General features: G+C 41.0%; 1 protein-coding gene across 1 annotated transcript in view; it reads left to right on the top strand.

The window, feature by feature from the left end:
* Nucleotides 1-2,399: 2,399 nt before the first annotated feature.
* Nucleotides 2,400-19,787, top strand: part of LOC135463998 (uncharacterized) — a 78,351-nt gene continuing 60,963 nt past the window's right edge. Inside the window, exon 1 of the mRNA XM_064741471.1 lies at nucleotides 2,400-3,003. Coding sequence (XP_064597541.1) covers nucleotides 2,931-3,003 — 73 coding nt within the window. The 5' untranslated portion in view covers nucleotides 2,400-2,930. The remainder of the gene's footprint in view (nucleotides 3,004-19,787) is intronic.

Genomic DNA, 19,787 nt, shown 5'->3' with positions numbered 1-19,787 from the left:
GAATGTTTCACTGATATGATGGTGATCGTGGTTACAATTATGGTGATCGTGGTTACAGGGGAATAAGTATATTCCCCTTACAGGAGCACGGAGTAAACCAATGACGTTTGGCAATATACTGGTGAACATTTCCACGTATGACATATCATACGTCATATTTGAAGCGATTTTTTTGTATTACACCTACACCATGCAGCTAACATTATATGGCCTCTAGAATAATGAAAGCAAGGCAAATCTTAATGAAAAGTAATTGAAAATTAAAATGGTGCAAGCCTACTGAACTGACGTCTCACATTCTCTCTAAATAATGGATTCGGACTAGACCGAATGCACTACGAAACGGAAGGCTGTAATTATCTCACGTCACAGATTTACGAAGTTAAGTTTTCCCAACCATGCACGTGTACAAACACTTGTTTCAAAGGGAAACTGAAACCATATGTGGATTTATAACGCGATCCTGATCGAAGCCATCCTTAGCTGTTGACTAATCTCTGATTAATGCAGGACGAGCCTAGAGGGTAAACATAGTCAGGGAAATTAAACAAACACAGGCCTCTGTTCTTCCTACCAACGGCTGTGACCTCTCCACCGGTTAGTTATTTTACTGGCAAATCATTTTAGCGGGTAAATTAACGGCTGACTTACTGACTAATTGACTTACTGAAAAACTGTATTTCCCCGCCCTAACTTGACCAGTGAAGGTCGCGTGTTCAAATCCAGCTCTGGTTGGTTCAATAGCGGTTTGAAGTCTGGAGGTTTGTTATTGACTTGGGAAATGACGGTGTTTTCATCGGGATACCCCGGTTTCCACGACCCTTAAAATTAACCACAGTCCATGATGTAGGGTAAACATTATAAATAAATACATACACGTGCTTGCAGAAGTACGGCTGAGCTCAACAAATGTAACGCTGTCTGTTTTTAAAAGAACCCTTCTGGTTGTAATAAAGTTTCAACTGAATCCAGATTTGTACAAAGACAGGCGTTTGACACGTCTAGCTTTTAGCTTTGGCAAATGTAACCCACTCGCCTCGAGGCTAAGTTATATAGCAGTTCACATACACGGCTATATAACACAAATATCTTACCCACTGTTTAAAATAAATGAACTTCTCCTGAAAGCCGAGTGCTCAGTTAAAGCATTCTCGTAAGCTGCTATTATTTTTTTTTTTCAAAGTGCATGCGGAACTGTCGTAAAGACGTCGGCTGCGAAGTGAGACGTGACGAGGTCAATTTCGCTGACTTGGGTCTTGTTTGTACGAGAGACAAGCGACTATACACACGAGTTTGACCTCTTGTCTAATACGACCTCCGCCATTTTTTGGTTTTTGTCAAGTCACTAGATAAAAGGAATTCTTGGCAGCGTTACATGGCGAAACAATCAACTTCAGACAACTGTTTTATACTTATGTTCATTGTTCGTATACCGACATTATTAAGACCGTATTATCGTTTAACTAAGGAATAAACTGCTATTCTTTTCAATTACCGATACGTTCATATAAGGACTTAACCCTGTTTACATCATCATACAAGTCAATTATTGGAGATAATTAACCCACATTCATATAATTCATAGGCCGGTGACCAGAGGTTCGATCCCAAGGCAGGGCATTTTTTTTATATTTTTTATCAGATACAAATAATTACACTGATAGTACAGACCAAAATACTCTCAGCTCTCAGCACTCCTGGGTAGGTCAGATAGTGGATGTACAGCATAATGTGACTGGGTAGGGCCTCCTGTCCAAATAGCCTCTTCGGCGTGGTGTTGAAGTGAGGCAGCACGTATATATCGGCATGGAGGACCGGTCTGATGCAAGTATATAGACATCGTCATAGTGTGACGAAAATGATGCTGAAAGCGAAGTTGAACCCCAAAACAAAGATTTAAGTGCATGTTACAAAATGAAAACCGTATCATGTAAAACATCCATATATATTAATGTTCTTTTTTCTTTAAAACTGGAACAAAAAATGAACAAAAAAAAAGGTGAGAATTTTATCTATGTAGGAAGTAAACAAAAATGCATGTAAGAAAACCAGAGAAAAAAAAAAGATTATGTATGCATGTCGCTAAAAGTAATTAGTTACTAGCCTTCGCGAGCGCGGACCGTGGTGAAGACCAGCGTCTTGGGGCGGGTGGGCTGAACCTCCCAAGCGGTTCACAGCACGTGTTAGTGTATGCTGGCGCTGATTCCTTTAACCGCACAAATAAACAGCACCGGCGTTACTGCTAGTTGACCAGATCAGGGCGTATATAGACGCTGTACACAAGGACATAATGTCTGGCCGCCCTGTATATACAGTGATCGACCGCTAAATTGATCATCAGTCAGTTGGAGACAGCTATAGTTCCAGCTCTGTATATAGGCTGAGTTGGTTAACACTGACGTAACACGAAGAGCGACAGACGATCGGTGTGTCATCGGACTGTTAGGCTCGGCTTCCAGGGCCGTCCGCGCCTTGAGTCCCCCAGCGGTAGCGACTCGACCGATAGTGAAACTAACCATCGATTATCCTATAGGCGGGCCTTTTTTTATGTCACGCTCTGTGGAGTTGACGAGGTGCGCACAAAGCGCGTGCACGACTTTCTGTGTTGTTTAAATCAGGTCTCACATTTGAGCACAAACAGTCTGTGCACTCGGGAACGGAACGGCGACATTTCAGGCGGTTTTGGATGGTTTTTTTACCAAGATTTTCGGCCGTTCGTATAGCAGCACAGATGTGTTACGGGGGTACCACGGGTGTGTATAGCTCCCGGCTCGCCGCCTTGTAAGTGCCTCGGCTGGCCGGGAATGTCGTAAGCATGTTCCGTGCTTCTGTCGAAGTTCTGCAGGACGCTGGCAGCCTCCCAGCCTTGCCTATACATGCCTACATGGTATATACACAACCGGTGAACTCCTGAAATCGACGGTGGCAATATGTTTATGATTAAAATCTGTGTCGTGCTGGGATTTTTTACCACGCAAGGCCTTTCCGCGGCTTCCCCAGAAGGTAGGTCGTTTAGTCCTTTTGAAACTTTGAAAACATCTCTTTTGCAGGGGTTAAATGTTTGGGTTGAAACTTAATATGGGTATATACTGCCGTACAACTAAGATTTCTACCGGTCGTGTATGACATGTATAATAGCTGAGATAACCACGTGGGCCGTCTCACCTATATAATGTTTTTTATTATATCTCACGTGGATATGTGTAAATATTTATGCATCAAGCCTTGGGTCATAGACACCTTTAATATACGGGTATGCTCATATTATACAGATATAGTTAAATACATACCGCTTTAATCGTTCTGCTATGATTAAAAAAGAAGAGATTTCTATAGGCATACCAGGTGACCTGTTATCAGCACATTCTCGCGTTAAGTGAAATTACAGGTGTTTTATTAGATTGACATCAGCTGTTGAGGACTATATAGAGTTCAGGTGTAGGTTTTATTTTCCCTCGCCATATCTAACATTAACCCATTCGTCATTTACACGTGCAAACACGGCGCGTATGTGGCCACTTACGTATAGCCATATACTAGGGTTATAGGCCTATATATGTGACCACTTATATCTAGTCCTATACTAGGGTTATAAGCCCTATATATGTGACCACTCATGTCTAGTCCTATACTAGGGTTATAGGCCTATATATGTGACCACTTATGTCTAGTCCTATACTAGGGTTATAGGCCCTATATATGTGACCACTTATGTCTAGTCCTATACAAGGGTTATAATCCCTATATATGTGACCACTTATATCTAGTCCTATACTAGGGTTATAATCCCTATATATGTGACCACTTATGTCTAGTCCTATACTAGGGTTATAATCCCTATATATGTGACCACTTATGTCTAGTCCTATACTAGGGTTATAATCCCTATATATGTGACCACTTATGTCTAGTCCTATACAAGGGTTATAATCTCTATATATGTGACCACTCATGTCTAGTCCTATACTAGGGTTATAATCCCTATATATGTGACCACTTATGTCTAGTCCTATACTAGGGTTATAATCCCTATATATGTGACCACTCAAGTTAAATGTTTATTTGCTTGTCTGTTGGTATAAACATACATATTTATAGGCCTATAACAAGGCTATACAGGCCATAGATATGTGACCACTCAAGGCAAATGTTTACTGGCTCCTGACAATAACATCCTCATCGTTTTAAACAAATACAATGTACTGAATGGTTGGATGAAGGAATGAAATACACAGCGGCAGAATATTGTTGACGTACTGTGGCAATTTCCAATAATGAATGGGTTGTTCTGATGGAACTGTGTGTGCAAAAGCCGGCTACTTGTCTATATATGGGGACAATGGTCATAGAAAACACCATTATATATACACCTAACATTTTGTCATATTGCGTTCAGAGAACAACTACATCTGTTCTGACGGACACATATATTGGCTTGTCTTTTGCGTGCAAGTGTGTTCAACGTGTATTTTCTATTTCTTATCGGCTTAGTGTATATATCGGTTCGGGGCATGGAGTCTGTAGCGTCGTATAGCTCAAGCTGCGTAATAGAAAAGGCACGGCGGACCTACAGACTCTGCCCTACCTTCGTGATAATCCAGTCCCGTCAATGTTCACTGCCTATGAAATTGATTTGCAACACCTGGTCGTCGGGCACGTGCTGAAATGTATTTGTCTAGTTAAATGTATGTCAACAGGTATACTGTACATGACGTTTGGAGGGGATTCTACAACTGTGCACCTGTGAAGGATAGGGTCGTGGGACCCAGTGTAGTTTTTCGCAGGAAAACTTATATTTAAAATATAAGTATGATATACCGTGTCTTTGGGTAACTAATATAATATTACTATTATAATATATTGTCTTGCATTTTGTTTGGCCTATATTTGATTAATCTATTGTAATCGACGAACCGATCAATCAATCAATCAATCAATCAATCAATGGATGAATACACTTAAAACAGTAATCAGTTAAATTTAACTAAAAATACGTTATCTGAGTGATGCTAGAATATATTCTGTTATTATAACATAATACTGTGTCATATTCAACATAATGCCCTGTTAGTATAATAGATTCGTTGTGTTGAATTAATAGAATATGTGTGTTGTGTTTAATAGAATAATCTGCTGAAAAAACAGAATACATTGTATTTATTTATTTATTTATTTATTTGATTGGTGTTTTACGCCGTACTTAAGAATATTTCACTTATACGATGGCGGCCAGCATTATGGTGGGAGGAAACCGGACAGAGCCCGGGGGAAACCGGACAGAGCCCGGGGGAAACCCACGACCATCCGCAGCTGAATACGTTCTATCATCACTCAGATAATGGACTTTAGCAATGCTAAATTTAGCAGATTCATTTTTTGAGTATATTCAGTCTTTTCTTTGGTCTGTGGATGAACCTTACGTAGTTGGTAAATAAATCATTCGCGTGGAATCAGAGAGTCAGCCAAGACATAAAACCTCAAGCGTACAAACACATACGTGTATCTAGACAGTCATTCAAACATTGAATCTCCTATGTGGGGAGGTCTGTCCCTACTTACTGATGGTAGTGGCTTTCCCGCACCATAATGCTGGTCGCCATCGTGTAAGTGAAATATTCTTGAGTACGGCGTTAAACACCCATCAAAAATAAATAAATCATTGAATCTCATTTACAAAAGTAAAACATCTCAAGTATCCAGTTGAACAAACGACACATATGCAAATTAAGGAATCAACTAACCAACACTTAAACGTCTAAATACATGAAATCAATCAGTGTCATTGTTTGTGAAGCGATCTATTAGTCAGTCAATCAGTCCGTCAACCGTTCACAAGTTGAAGAGTGTCCGATACCCAACAAGCAGTTTACGTCATTTCCTTTAATATTGTTTCCAGCGTGAGTTGGTTAGTTACATATCGAACATGAATACGAATGATTGAATGACTGATTATGGCTAAAGGTTACTTATGCGACATTTCAGCCATATATCGTGCCGAGGACATGAAGTATGACTCAACATTTTTATTAACATTGGTCTTTTTTTGGCATATTATACTTGTACATCTACAAGTTGACTCTTACTTACTGAAAGCAGTTCGATGTATATATCCGTCACTCATGTCACACACTGGCTCCACTGTCACACACTGGCTGCACTGTTACACACTGGCTGCACTGTTACACACTGGCTCCACTGTCACACACTGGCTCCACTGTCACACACTGGCTGCACTGTCACACACTGGCTGCACTGTCACACACTGGCTGCACTGTCACACACTGACTCCACTGTCACACACTGGCTCCATTGTCACACACTGGCTCCACTGTCACACACTGGCTCCTCTTTCACACACTGGCTCCACTGTCACGCACTGGCTCCACTGTCACACACTGACTCCACTGTCACACACTGGCTCCACTGTCACACACTGACTCCACTGTCACACACTGACTCCACTGTCACACACTGGCTCCATTGTCACACACTGACTCCACTGTCACACACTGGCTCCACCGTCACATACTGGCTCCACTGTCACACACTGGCTCCACTGTCACACACTGGTTCCACTGTCACACACTGGCTCCACTGTCACACACTGACTCCACTGTCACACAGACTCCACTGTCACACACTGGCTCCACTGTCACACACTGACTCCACTGTCACACACTGGCTCCACTGTCACACACTGGTCCCACTGTCACACACAGACTCCACTGTCACACACTGACTCCATTGTCACACACTGGCTCCACTGTCACACACTGGCTCCACTGTTTGCCGCGGGTCATTCATCCTACTGGTTCATTCATTCACCGGTTCGCTCGTGGATCACAGGTGTTCAAATGACGTGTACTGGGTGTTCAAGTGACGTGTACTGGGTGTTCAAGTGACGTGTACAAGTGACGTGTACTGGGTGTTCAAGTGACGTGTACTGGGTGTTCAAGTGACATGTACTGGGTGTTCAAGTGATGCGTACCGGGTGTTCAAGCGACTAATTTCGCAAGATTCTAGATATCTATTAAAGCTTCTAAATGAGTTGTATCATGTGTCTGCACAAAATTATTTATTTAAAGTGGTACATAGTACATTTCTGGGGATTTGTATTGCCTGTGGCATTGGTTCAGAGGAATTGCCGTGTCGAGAAATATCATTTTCCTTGAGTCCCTCAATAGATCAAGCTCTGTTAGTAAAAGTGTTTGAAGGCTACAAGAGCATAGAAAATTGCAGCATTCTTTCAGGCTAACGTAATTTAACTTATTGTGTACCTGTAAACTCTATTCGAAAAACTGACTAAATTTATTTATGCGAATATAAACGATAATACAAAGTAATCGTATGTGGTAAACCGATGTAGTATGTCAAGGCATCATGTGTAATGGATAAAGTCTTAAGAGCTTCATATAACACAAAATCAATATCGCTAATATATTAGTGAAATACATAGTTTATATTGATTAAGGTGAATTATAATATTTAAAAAAAATCGTCCGACTTAAGTCACTAAAATGGAAATTTCATAAAACGAATGACTCGTCAAACAATGAAACCACCGTGTAAGTCAGTTACCACCTTTGGTTTCGGAGTCCAAGCGAGATGATCACCCAGTGTTGGCTGACTTTTGTCACCTCGATCGCTCAGGGAGCTCTGTGACAAAAGAAGGCCTCGACTGGGTGATCATCCAGCTTGGACACCGAAACCTCAGGCGATAACTGTAACGTATTCTGCATCTTTTGAGATAAATGTAATTATGTAGATGGTATAGGATAGTAACTTTGCAGGAAATTTGAAATCAGCGCAACCAGTGCCCCAGGTGTGCGCATGTATGCTCTTGGTCAGAAATCAACAAGTAGCTCTGACGTGGCTCGCCATTGAACGTCTGATAAACGTACACCGGGGCATGAAACAAGGAATGATTACCTTTTGATTTTTCCGATAATACAGTTACTTGTTGCTATGGAAACCAAACTAGGGCCGTGCTTTGGGCTCGTTAAAACTGCTGCATGTGGCTGTAGCTTATATAGATGTCTAATTCCGTGCTGGGTATCATGCAGGCTACCGACCTTTGTACTCGTACGTGGAACAGTGGAGCCAACGCGTGTCGGGTCAGGAGAAGTGTGGGTTCAATCCTAACTCTGGTCATTTTGTAGATTTAAAAAAAAATGACAGCTTTGGTAGGTACCATGCTCCCTGGCTTGTCACTAAAGGACTAATACTAGCACTATAAATGTGTTTTCATGTCTATTAAATGTAACGCCAATATATACATGCAGTATTCTGATTTAATTCTAAATCCTAAATTCTAATAAATTGCGTTCAACACCACTGTATTTTCACCCCAATTCGGTTAGATTAGCCCGTTTACATTTTTAGGTAAGTTTTTTAAAAAATTCTGTGGTTTTTCAAACCTGGCATAGCAATGATTTTACATTTTCAGGTGGTGTCTATATTTTCGAATGATTTAACATTTTCGGGTCGTACATTAGGTATTGTGAGTATGTAAGTGGCCACTATCTTAGCATTTATTACGCTGAACAGTTAGCATAAAACCTTAATTATACCTCAGGTAAACTGACAAGAAACCAGGTTTCACTGCTTACGTGAGGTAATTTGCTAACTACATGTATCACTCAGTCCTTGCGTCTCCGGGTTTACCGTTGTAGTATTCTCTGTGTCTCGACCTGGACACCCCCGGTCTGCTTCAAAAAGACGCTGAGACAAATTACTGTGAAGGTTACATTATTCCAACATTGCGGTTGTTGCCAAAGTCAATAACGACTTGTATTATGCATCTAATTACATGGAGATATACAATTCCGGGCGTTACGTAGCAGTACGCACTTACATATAATGGCAAAGAAAGTCTTGGTATTGTAGCGGTGTCAACTCGCTACCTTGGTACTGGAAATTACGAAGGACATATGCTTACACTCCCTCCCCAACAACCCTATCCCACCAACCGCCCCACCCCAGCCCCACCGACCCTCCCCCCATTACCCTTCATGCATGTTGCGTATCCATCGTGTATTTTCTCGGACTACAAACGCAGTATAAGCTATAAAGAAACATTTACCAGACAAATGGTGACGGACTTGGATCACGTGCAAAGGACTGCGTGACGCATGTGAAGAATTCCTGTCAACACAATTTACCTTTTCTGTCAAGAGTTCAGGTCCACACATAAATCGGGTTACTTACTTTCTGTCAGTTTGCCATCCGCAGGGATTTCAATCAGAATCGATTAGCCTGCTGACTGAGAGTTTTTAAGAGGGACTGACGCCAGATTTCCTAGTCAGCGATTCACAATTTGCGGATTGTACCTCAGTGGACGACTGTATCGAGTATGTACTGTTGAGAAAAGTAATGTTCTTGGCGGCACCGCGCGTGCGCGCAAGATAAGTTAATAAGTTTATTATGGAAGGCGCTCGCATTCTAAATCGTCTCAATTCAGATTACTCTGTGAAATAACCAAGGAGGCCGCAGGTTCAAAGGTTTAGAGCTCTCGCAAACCAACGCGGCTTGCAGACGTGATTTTACGGTAACTGCCATTGGTTGAGCCGGCTGGTTTATTCAACCTGATAGCTACCATAAAAAGTCACGCTTTTTATCAGCGTTAGTTTGCGAGAGGGCACACCTTGTCTCGTCCAAACCTGAGTGACCTCGCGAGACTCCTGCAATGCGGTTTCGGCTTATTGACCGGGCGTTATTGTGTTTGGGGTATTCCCTAAGACTGCAGAAGTACCATCGATTATTTGCGATCAAATGAAGCGTATAAGATACATATAATTTATATGTATTTATTGTGCACACACTTTGCTGGTATGTCTATATTTCGATACGCTCTTTGGGTTTGAATAATTTTTAATATAAAGACTTTTTCAGTTCTTTATGACAGCCTGATTGACTGCATGCATACTCTTTTGCAGCGCATGTTGGCCCGCATGTAGTAGTAGTGCGCATGCTCGGTAGCAACTTGTCTGTTATTCAATGGAGGGCAGCTGACGTTTTGGGCGCGTGAAGCGTTATACGGTGTCCCCTTGCAAACTTCTTTATTACTTCAAATCAGTAAGTCAGTCAGTCAATTAATTAATCAGTCATCAAATACATCAGAAAGCCATACTCAATCGTATACATTTATTTATTTATTTGATTGGTGTTTTATACCGTACTCAAGAATATTTCACTTATGCGACGGCGGCCAATATTATGGTGGGATGAAACAAAGCAGATCCCCGGGGGGAAACCCACGTATTTAAATTGGAAGCATTTAACAAACAAAGCAAGCTAAAAGCTTTTGAAAGACATTTTTCTAGTATAGTTCCGAACACAAACATGACAATGGTCTTAAAGAAATATGGACGAAGACATCTGAAACGGCGTCCGCAAAGGCTGGTAATTGTCCACTATCGTTGTCTGTGAAGAAAAAGGCTATTCAAACCTTAACGTATATGGCACGGGGTAATAATACTGCTTACTGTAGAAGAACCTCTTAGAGCTGTTCTCTCTTATCTCCAAGAATGATGTATTCTCATGTAATATTGATTTATCAAGCAGCGATCCAGGATTAACCTTCTTCTGACGTTATCTCTAATACCCAGGGTTCACCGTGAGATTCTGTAGCAACGTGTTTAGGCCCTGCTCAGTGTTGAATGCAGCAACATCTACACGTAGTAAAGGAAACTGCTTTTGAGATACCAAATAATGTCTAATCGCGGGCGTGGGAAGGTCTGGCAGCAATCTGCGGATGGTCGTGGGTTCGCCTCATGCTCTGCCTGGTTTCCTCTCACCCTAATGCTAGCCGCCGTCGTATAAGTGAAATGTGAGCATTGTGGTGGGCGGAAACCGACCAGAGCTCGGCAGAAGCCTACGACCATCCGCAGATTGTGCCAGACCTTCTCACGTACGGCTGGAGAGCAAAGAGATACTTCCCAGTCATGCAGTATAACAACATAGAATGCATGGTGTGTTTTAACACAGATTGAAGCCAGCATGTTTAGACCGGAAGTATTAAGGGATGCAGGAAACGTTTCTATAAAAAGCAGAAAAAGGTTTAATGAAAATGAAGACAGTGTCAATAAAAAACGAGCAATTTGTTTTAGGCATATTTTATATATCTTATTAACCTCTCTATTTTACGCATATTTACCGTCAGTGATCGGGAATATTCGGAAGTGACGTCATCAATGGACATTCCGGAAACGCAGGAACAGCCTATTTTCACCCAGTTCGGCTCTCACCAACAAAATTATTTTGACAGCTTTATCAAAGTTGACGTCATAACAGCAGGCTACTTAATTTCCAGACTGACTGCTGACTGAAAAACTGTAGTTCTAAGCCATTTTGCGCCCCAAGAAGAAAGCGGGAAAGCTTATTTGTACATATATATGCTTGGCCACATCGCAAATTCCATATCAAGAAATAAAAACCGTACGTTTCAGGTATCCTTTAAGCGTTCGCGCATGAACACTAGTTGATAAAACAATCTATTCTGTGAGCGGTCGCTGGCTTTGTTGTGCTAAATGTCGGCGTCGCTTTACCTGCCCTTCACCACTGATGTTGCATATTCAAACCCATCAACTGGGCGTTTTTTAAGATACCTTCCGAAGGCGGTGTTTTTTTTTTTTGTTTTTTTCTTTTCGGGCTTTTTTCACTTTCTAGGCACATGAACCTGAAAACCTGCTTTTATTCTTTCGGGAATATTTTTTTTAGACGATGAAAGGTGTTTTGCAGGGCATCCTTACATTTGTCAGGTATGCACTCAGCACTTGTTACATTTATTTATTTAATTGATTGGTGTTTTACGCCGTACTCAAGAATATTTCACTTATACGACAGCGTCCAGCATTATGGTGGGAGGAAACCGGGCAAAGCCCTGTGGAAACCCACGACCATCCACAGGTTGCTGGAAGACCTTCCCACATACGGCCGGAGAGGAAGCCAGCATGAGCTGGACTTGAACTCACAGCGGCACCTGTTACAAAGTGATTCTCTTCTTCCTCTCAATATAAATATCGTGTTCAACTGAGACACGTGGTCTGGGTGTATATACATGCTTTGCATTGTCCAAGTGAACGGCGTATGTACTTGGACTGCTTTTTCAGGATTCCATAAAAGTGGGTCAAGGCTACTTCCGATTATCCAATAACTGACGACTTCTGTTGCTGCAACAAGTAACTGCATTTGTGATTGGTTGCCCGATTTAATTGTGACTGGTACATCGAGTGACTCAGGACCAGTACATTGCCTGTCAAGTTTCACATGTCGTAGAAAAACATTATTATATAAGAATTGCTTTTGTAGAATTTTCCTAATAAAACTCATCAGTATCAGCCAAAATTATAATGCGTTGATAATGTCATCCGACTCGATATGAAATAATTAATTTGATTAATGGTACTATAATCTTAAACGTCAAACCCGTGCAATCTGTTTCTAGTCGATGCTTGCAGAACCAGTTTAAGGCCACTAGTTAAGTTATATTGACAGATCCAGTGATAAAGAGGAGAGTCTGTGAGTCGGTCATCCTTGCAGTTGGCTAAGGCAAAAAAGGCAATGTTTGTATTTCGAAGGAGAAAAACCGCACACGTTTACATAACTTTATAACTACATCATGAAAACACACAGGCTGAAGCACATCCGTTCGTATTCACCCTAGCTGTTTGTGGCGTATAAGCAAAAAAGGTCTTGTAGTTAGCTTGTGGCATTACAGTTACTAAGGGTATAGGCCCGTTATAATGAAATACTTATGTCTTGGTCTTTGTTAACAAAGTAAAAAAGAGCAGTGGAATGTACAGTGCAGCCGACGTGTCCTTGTTCGGAAGGATGTGGATATCTGCATGTGTTTGTTCTTAAGGTAAAATTAAGAAGCTGTATGTTGGGAACGAATGAATGAATGAATGAATGAATGACTGAATGAATGAATGAATGAATGAATGAATGAATGAATGAATGAATGAATGAATGAATGAATGAATGAGTGAATGAATGAATGAGTGAATGGATAAATTAATCAATGAATGAATGATTCAGTGAATGAATGAATGAATCAGTGAATGAGTCGGTGAATGAACCAATGGATGAACGAATGAATGAATGAATGAATGAGTGAATGGATGGATGAATGAATCAATGAATCAGTGAGTGAATGAATGAATCAATGAATGAATGGAGTTGACAACACCAGCTTATACCTGCCATATATGACGGCGATGTTTGTTTAGGGCCACAAGCTCAGTTTGTGAACTTTTGGGTATAGAATGTTTTTTTATTCAATGGCTAGGTCAGGACTACCCAAAACAAAAAACTGTAAATGATGCCTTATGTTGTGACTGTCAAGTGCTTCGCGGAGTGACACACAGTACTTGCATATAGGCCGTCAGTTCAGCCTCCTTTTAGTGTAGTAATTCTACTTACAGCTACACTTAATTAAGAAAACGTTTTTGTGCTAAGACTCTACATGGGTGCTGCTTAAATTAAGCTATGCACATCTCCGTGTGTCCCAAAAAGTAACAAAAAAAGGAAACCCATTTAGGCTGAAATTTAAAATTTATTCTCAGTGGTTCAGTTTAGTTTATTCAATGATATCAACTCACGGCTGGTTTAATCAGTATAGCATTTAATCAGGGATCTAAAACATTTTTGATACTCAATTTGGTTCCGCGGGATAAGTGAGAGTCCTCAAAGATTGTAGGAGCCAAGACAGAAATTTAGAAGAATTTGGATCCTAAGATGTAACGTTCACCGTTATTTCATTATTCATTTAAATAGAGAAACATTAAAAAAGAGCTAAGTTGTTGGTTCTTTAGTGAAGAGGGCAGTGATTGGATTTTATGAGCTGTAGGATTCCTGCAAATAGTATTTTTGAAGGTGCTTCACTGTGTGTCACGTTTTGCCTGTGAGGGCATTCATAGAGTAAGTTGTGCTCATCCAGTTGCGCTTTGGCACATCTCGTACATTCTCGCTCTTTTAATTGTGTTTATATACGATTGTTTCCAGTAATAATACAGTTTCTTTTAACTGGCAATTTTGTAATTTGATCTTTTGAATTTTGTTTAATTCTTGCGGTATTTTCCTTATCAAGAGTCACATTTGAATATTCCGTACGTGCACTTATGTACCGTCTATCCAATGGAATCAGTTGTTTCATTTTGTTAACCAATGTTAGTGTTCGTTCCAAAACCAAATAGCTTCCCGTGCACCGTGGCACAAGAAGCACGATTTATACAGCAGTTTATATCACGACAACATGGTGACATGTATAATCATGTGTCGTCGCTTCTAATGAGTACAGGTACTGTCTCTTCCGTAAGACGGGTCGGAATTTGGAGGTCACGTGACCACCCCTTAGTGTCTAAAACAAAATGGCCGTCCAGTGTTAAAGAATTGAGGAAAAGGTCACTTTGCCACTTCGCTAGCGACCAATACGACCTAGTTGTGCAAAATAACGTCACGAAAGCTCTGCAGAAATACCCAGACTATCTGGAAAGGTGACAATTATACAAATTCAACGGATATAAGATCGCTGACAGCGATTCAGAAATAGTCATTTTCCTATGTAATAACATTGGGAGAACCATTTTCTTCACCCACGCCGTTTGTTACTAAGGAGATCACGTGTTCTCTAGCTTCCCATCCGTCTTACAGAATCTCAAAATACTCTTCCACCAGCATGTGTGTGTTTTCGCTATAGTCCGGTATTTGTCGACTCCAGTGCGAGCAGTTCCCGGAATAAGTCGGAAACAACCGAGCGAGGTTCGGAGTGTCCGCTATTCCAGTTAGGACAAGAATTTGGAAGGAGGTGACACACTCGAACCACGTACGTTAATGGCTTTTGCTTTCTCACTTTTCACTAAGCTTGGCTCAGTGTCAGCACTAACGAGCCGGGGAAAAGTGCGAACACTATTGGCTCAGTCTTGGCATGGCTCTGATAACTGTTGTATATGAGAGCTTTTCAAATGTACTCTAGGGGAATAAACTTTGTGGGCATGTAAACGTTGAATTCGACATTTATACATGTTCTGAAGTTTAAATTAAGACCGACACTTTGACGAATAACCTACAGCTGGTTGCTAAAAAGACCGTTGCATCGTCTTCAGCAAATGCCAACACTTACCTGCTGTGTGTGAATGTAGGCGTCTTAGTTTTTTGTTTATTTAATCAATGTTTACAGATATTTCATTGAAAATCTATGTGTACAAATTATTTGGCTTATTCCGCCTGCCCAGTTATTATTTTCAACTATAATATTATAAAAACGTACAGCTTATAGAGTAAAACAAGAGCCGCGAGGACAGAGTGATAATTGGCAAATGGTCACTCGTAACCGGTGAAATACAGCATCTTGTCAATTTACCTCAGTCAGGGTTTTGTTCTAACCGTTCATGTAAATACTTAAACAGCAGCAGACTACAGGTCCGTTTTGTGAAATATTTCCAGAAAAAGGAAATGGAAGTCTTTTGATCCAGTAAATGTAGATCTTTTTCCACTTACATACATATAGCTTCTTATAGAGGAACATTTCGTTTGCACTTTTACACAAAAGCCGCCCGTTGGTACTCCCGATCATCTTCGTTAATTTGTTTGTGCAGTCTAATGGTGGCATTAGTTTGTGGCGCTCCCAACATTTTTGCCGTCTTCTTTTTCGCATATCGTCTATCAACACTTTCTTTCGGTATTGCCTGAGTCACGTTATATTGGGTGTACAGGTATTTTCTCATACGCAACTGTGAAACACATATCGGCCAATTTGTGGTTCGGAGAGGAATGCAGGCAATGCTCATAATACATGAGCTCGGTCTCTGCTATATTAGATCGAAAAGCCTTCCCGATGGTTTCCGTTTTTCCTTTGTTTACTTTGCTTATTGCCACAATAACACCCCCCCCCCCCCCCAATGCAAATACCAAGGTATATAACCTAACCTTTTGGATAACCGACCTCAAAAGCTGTTACAGGGTGATGAATCTGACTCCATTAAAGATAATTGTCATATAATGAAATCAGTAATGCAATGTATAGAAACCAGTAAGAGGTTTTCCTTATGCTATATACATGTGAAATTGCTATGCCTATGGTGCAACGCTGTAACGGATCCCAGTCTTACCTTCAATCTCGTTCTACGTTTTTTGTTTACATTATGTCTAGCATTACTTGTAATTAACAATTTTGATTCTTTCTTTTTCTTTTTTTTTCTGTATCATTTGTACCATAAACTACTGCCATTCTTTTCTCACATCTATTGTAAAACGGTTAGACTATATTTATTTAGAGAAAGGGACAAGTGCGGTTTCTGGAACTTGCTCCCAATTCCTCTATGTATAACGCAATAAAAGTATGTTCAATTCAAGGTATATATAAACTGTACTTCGGGATACCTAAATGGCATCTTGTTAAGCCGTAAATGTCTATATAGCAATAAGTTCGTACAACATTGTGTGGCAGTGTTACCCTAAGTAACCATATTCACATGGATGTCGTGCAAAAGGTGGTGCGTTTTGAAGATCAGTACGATGCGTCGCCCACTGCCTGACAGTATTAGTTATTCTTTCACATTTATACAACCGGGGGCTTCCGTGGCCGAGTGGGCAACGCACTAGCACAACAAAGTGATACAGCAGCCTGTCACAAATGCAATCGCTGTGAGTTCAGGTTCAGCTCACACTGCCTTCCTCACAAGTCATATATGGAAAGGTCTGCAGCAAACTGCGAGAGATCCTGAGTACCCCCGGTTTCCTCCCACCACAATGCTTCATATATGCGCCATCATATAAGTGAAATATTCTTGGGTATGGCGTAGAACGCCAATCAGATACATGAATAAATAAATAAAGTTGTATTTTCGAGAAATTTCAACACCCAGTTCAATATCCCCTACTTTTTATCTAGAATAGTATAAATTCACCCCACTTTTGTATACGTAATCACGAACATAATGACCTTAAGCATGCGTTGACTGCAGGTGTTCTTTATTTATTTATTTATTTGATTGGTGTTTTACGCCGTACTCAAGAATATTTCACTTATATGACGGCGGCCAACATTATTGTTGGATGGAAACCGGGCAGAACCAGGGGCGCACCCACGACCATCCGCAGGTTTGCGACAGACCTTCCCTCCATGTGTTGTATCATCGCACCTACCAGTATTTCTTGCGCTGTACGTGACAATTCTTCAGGTATTTATAGTTTAGTGATCAACTCGTAGATTATGCCATTGTAAATTTAGCCAGTGTATACAACACCGCAGGACACTTAAGGCTAAAGCTGTTACCTTTAACGACTCTCCGCGCCTCTTATAATCGGCCTACTAACTTTGGACATGTTTTTGCTTTTGTTGTACTGCAGATAAGGTATTGTTGAACAGTTAGAGACCTAGCGTTATAGTAAAATGTTAGGATGTGTGCGTGTGGGGGTGGGGGGTGGGTTGATTGTGGTGTCATTCTGGTGTGGTAGGACTTCATTTCTTCCCGCCTTTCAATACAAACCAGCTGTGAGAATAGCTCCTGTGTATACCCCTTTCTCTTGACGAGGATAAAAGTTGGGGTCATGTAGAGATAACTGATCAAGCCAGCTCGCCTTTAGAACAGGTGAAATAAAGGAAGGGCTGGGATTTTGATTTAGAGCGAAACGGATTTTGTTCTCAGCGCCTGAATGAAAAGCGAGAGACCTTATAGCCCCAGGGTTATGCTTGTTCGCTAGACCGTGTGGTAGTGGTGTTCGACAGGGCGATCAGCTAAGTCCCATCCTAAATCGTGCTGCAGTGCGTTAACTCTGCGAGCCTTAGTTCTTCTGCTCCTCCCCCTGGGTGCATGACGCCTGCTTTTGTTAATCCCCGGAAGCGGTATAATAAATGGATATGAACAGCTGAATAAAACAGCTGAATAGCATGCATGGCGGCATTTGACAGCCTAAAATGCGAGGTAAATTAACTCCACCATGTTTAATTACGTATATCAAAAAAAAAAAAAATCCATTGTTGCTTTCACATTTTAGATCATTTTGGGCGAAACATTTATACGCCTACATTAAGGTGGACAATCCGGCGTTTCGTAAAACATTAACATCAAAAGAACACTGTATATGAGGGTGGAAAAGAGTTAAGATGAACGCTAGGAAACATGTAAATGTCAGTTTGTCCCATGAAACAGAGTATGGGAGTTAAATGAAGTACGCCCAATGTTTTCAACCTGGCCTACCATTTACATGAAAAGTTGCAACAAAATCACGAATAAAGTAAATTGACAAAAAGCCGGATTTCACCAGCGATATGTGTGACTATTGACCAACTATCACGCTATCATCTCACTATCTGGTGTCACTCTCCACGTTGTTTGCCTTCTATTCCCCAACTTTCAAGTTGGCTTACATGAATGAAACACGACAGAGAGCCCAGTATGAAGGGGATGTCGCAGATATTGTCAGGACTGTTGAACACGCCATTAAGCTGTCGCTGTTGATAAAGAAATCATGTTCTATATATGCACAAGGTAGCTAAAATTCACGAGCAATGCATCGCTCACAGGAGAACAGTTTTAAATTGCATTTGTTTCATGCCGCCAGGTAAATGCGCGTTGTCCTCAAATCGCCCGTGAGTGTATGGTGACGTTTATGGCCTAGTAAATCACTAGGTCAGCAAATAAAAACAATGTCCTGCATAGATTAATTCAAATTATGTTGTCAGTTTTACCGAATAAATAAAGCATGCATGGCAAAGTTATAAATTATGTGTAGGCTATTCTCAACGCGCATGCTCAACTACTTTCTTTCTTGAAATCTTACTCCAAAGCGAAATTTGATGGAAATTACCATAAGGTGCGGAGTAAAAATGTACGAGAACTGATTATGTGAGCCATTTTGAATATTTGAAATATTTATTAGAATGCTTATATTTAGTGTTTGATTGTAATAGCTTGTATGGTGCCGGTTTTTTTTTTTTTTATTATTTATTTCAGTTGCTTTACACGAAACGCTGCCGAACTTGCTGTCGGTCAAATTAAATTTTTGACAGCCGGTAGCGTTTTTCTGTTAAGCTGAACCATTTACTTAGCGAAGAAACCGGCTGTGTGGAATCAGAGTTTAAATGTTGCAGTTCGCCATAGGGCGCTATAGGATAATAGGCTCGATGCCTGCACTCCGCACAGCCTCGATGAAGTCGGATCCTTAACCAGTTGGCGCCGTATGCCAACCTATACTACATATACAGCAGAGGTAAACTTTATGCCCAGTCTTCTCGGGTGATTGTCAAATCGAATGCTTACGTCCATTTTTTTTTAGGAATTAATGTCGGCAGTCCCCTTCACTGAACGCGCGTTTTGAAAAACTGAAGGGCCATTCTAAGGGAAGTACATCTAGTAGTTTGGTCTCTATTTCAAGAAAGGTTATCGGACCGACTTGAACCTTACCCTGATTTGATCTTCAGTAAGCGACAAGTCATGCGGTGTAGGCTGTGGTAACTAGCTATTCACGATTCTTATGGGATTGCATCGGAATGCATTGCTATGAAGGTTTGGTCTGTGCTAGGCGGACAGGTGGGACTGGTAATCTCACCACGACAGACATGGGTCATATGAAAGAATATGAAAATGGTACTTGCTGCTTTCTCGCTTGGCGTTCAGCACTTTGGGGCTAGAGCAATGGAGCAGGAGTGGTTGCTCTGGTCTCAGTATAATTTGACTGTGACGGGTGTCATGTCTGGTGTCTTCCGCATCTAAAGTCTGCACCTAATGACTCTACACAGTCGTATGACCGAAGAATTGTTAGGTATGACGTAAAACTCAAAACAT

The sequence above is a fragment of the Liolophura sinensis genome, chromosome 3 (assembly GCF_032854445.1).
Source record: "Liolophura sinensis isolate JHLJ2023 chromosome 3, CUHK_Ljap_v2, whole genome shotgun sequence".
NCBI classification, from domain to species: domain Eukaryota; kingdom Metazoa; phylum Mollusca; class Polyplacophora; order Chitonida; family Chitonidae; genus Liolophura; species Liolophura sinensis.
The sequence above is the reverse complement of the archived record's forward strand: the minus strand, read 5'-3'. Positions and strand labels throughout refer to the sequence as shown.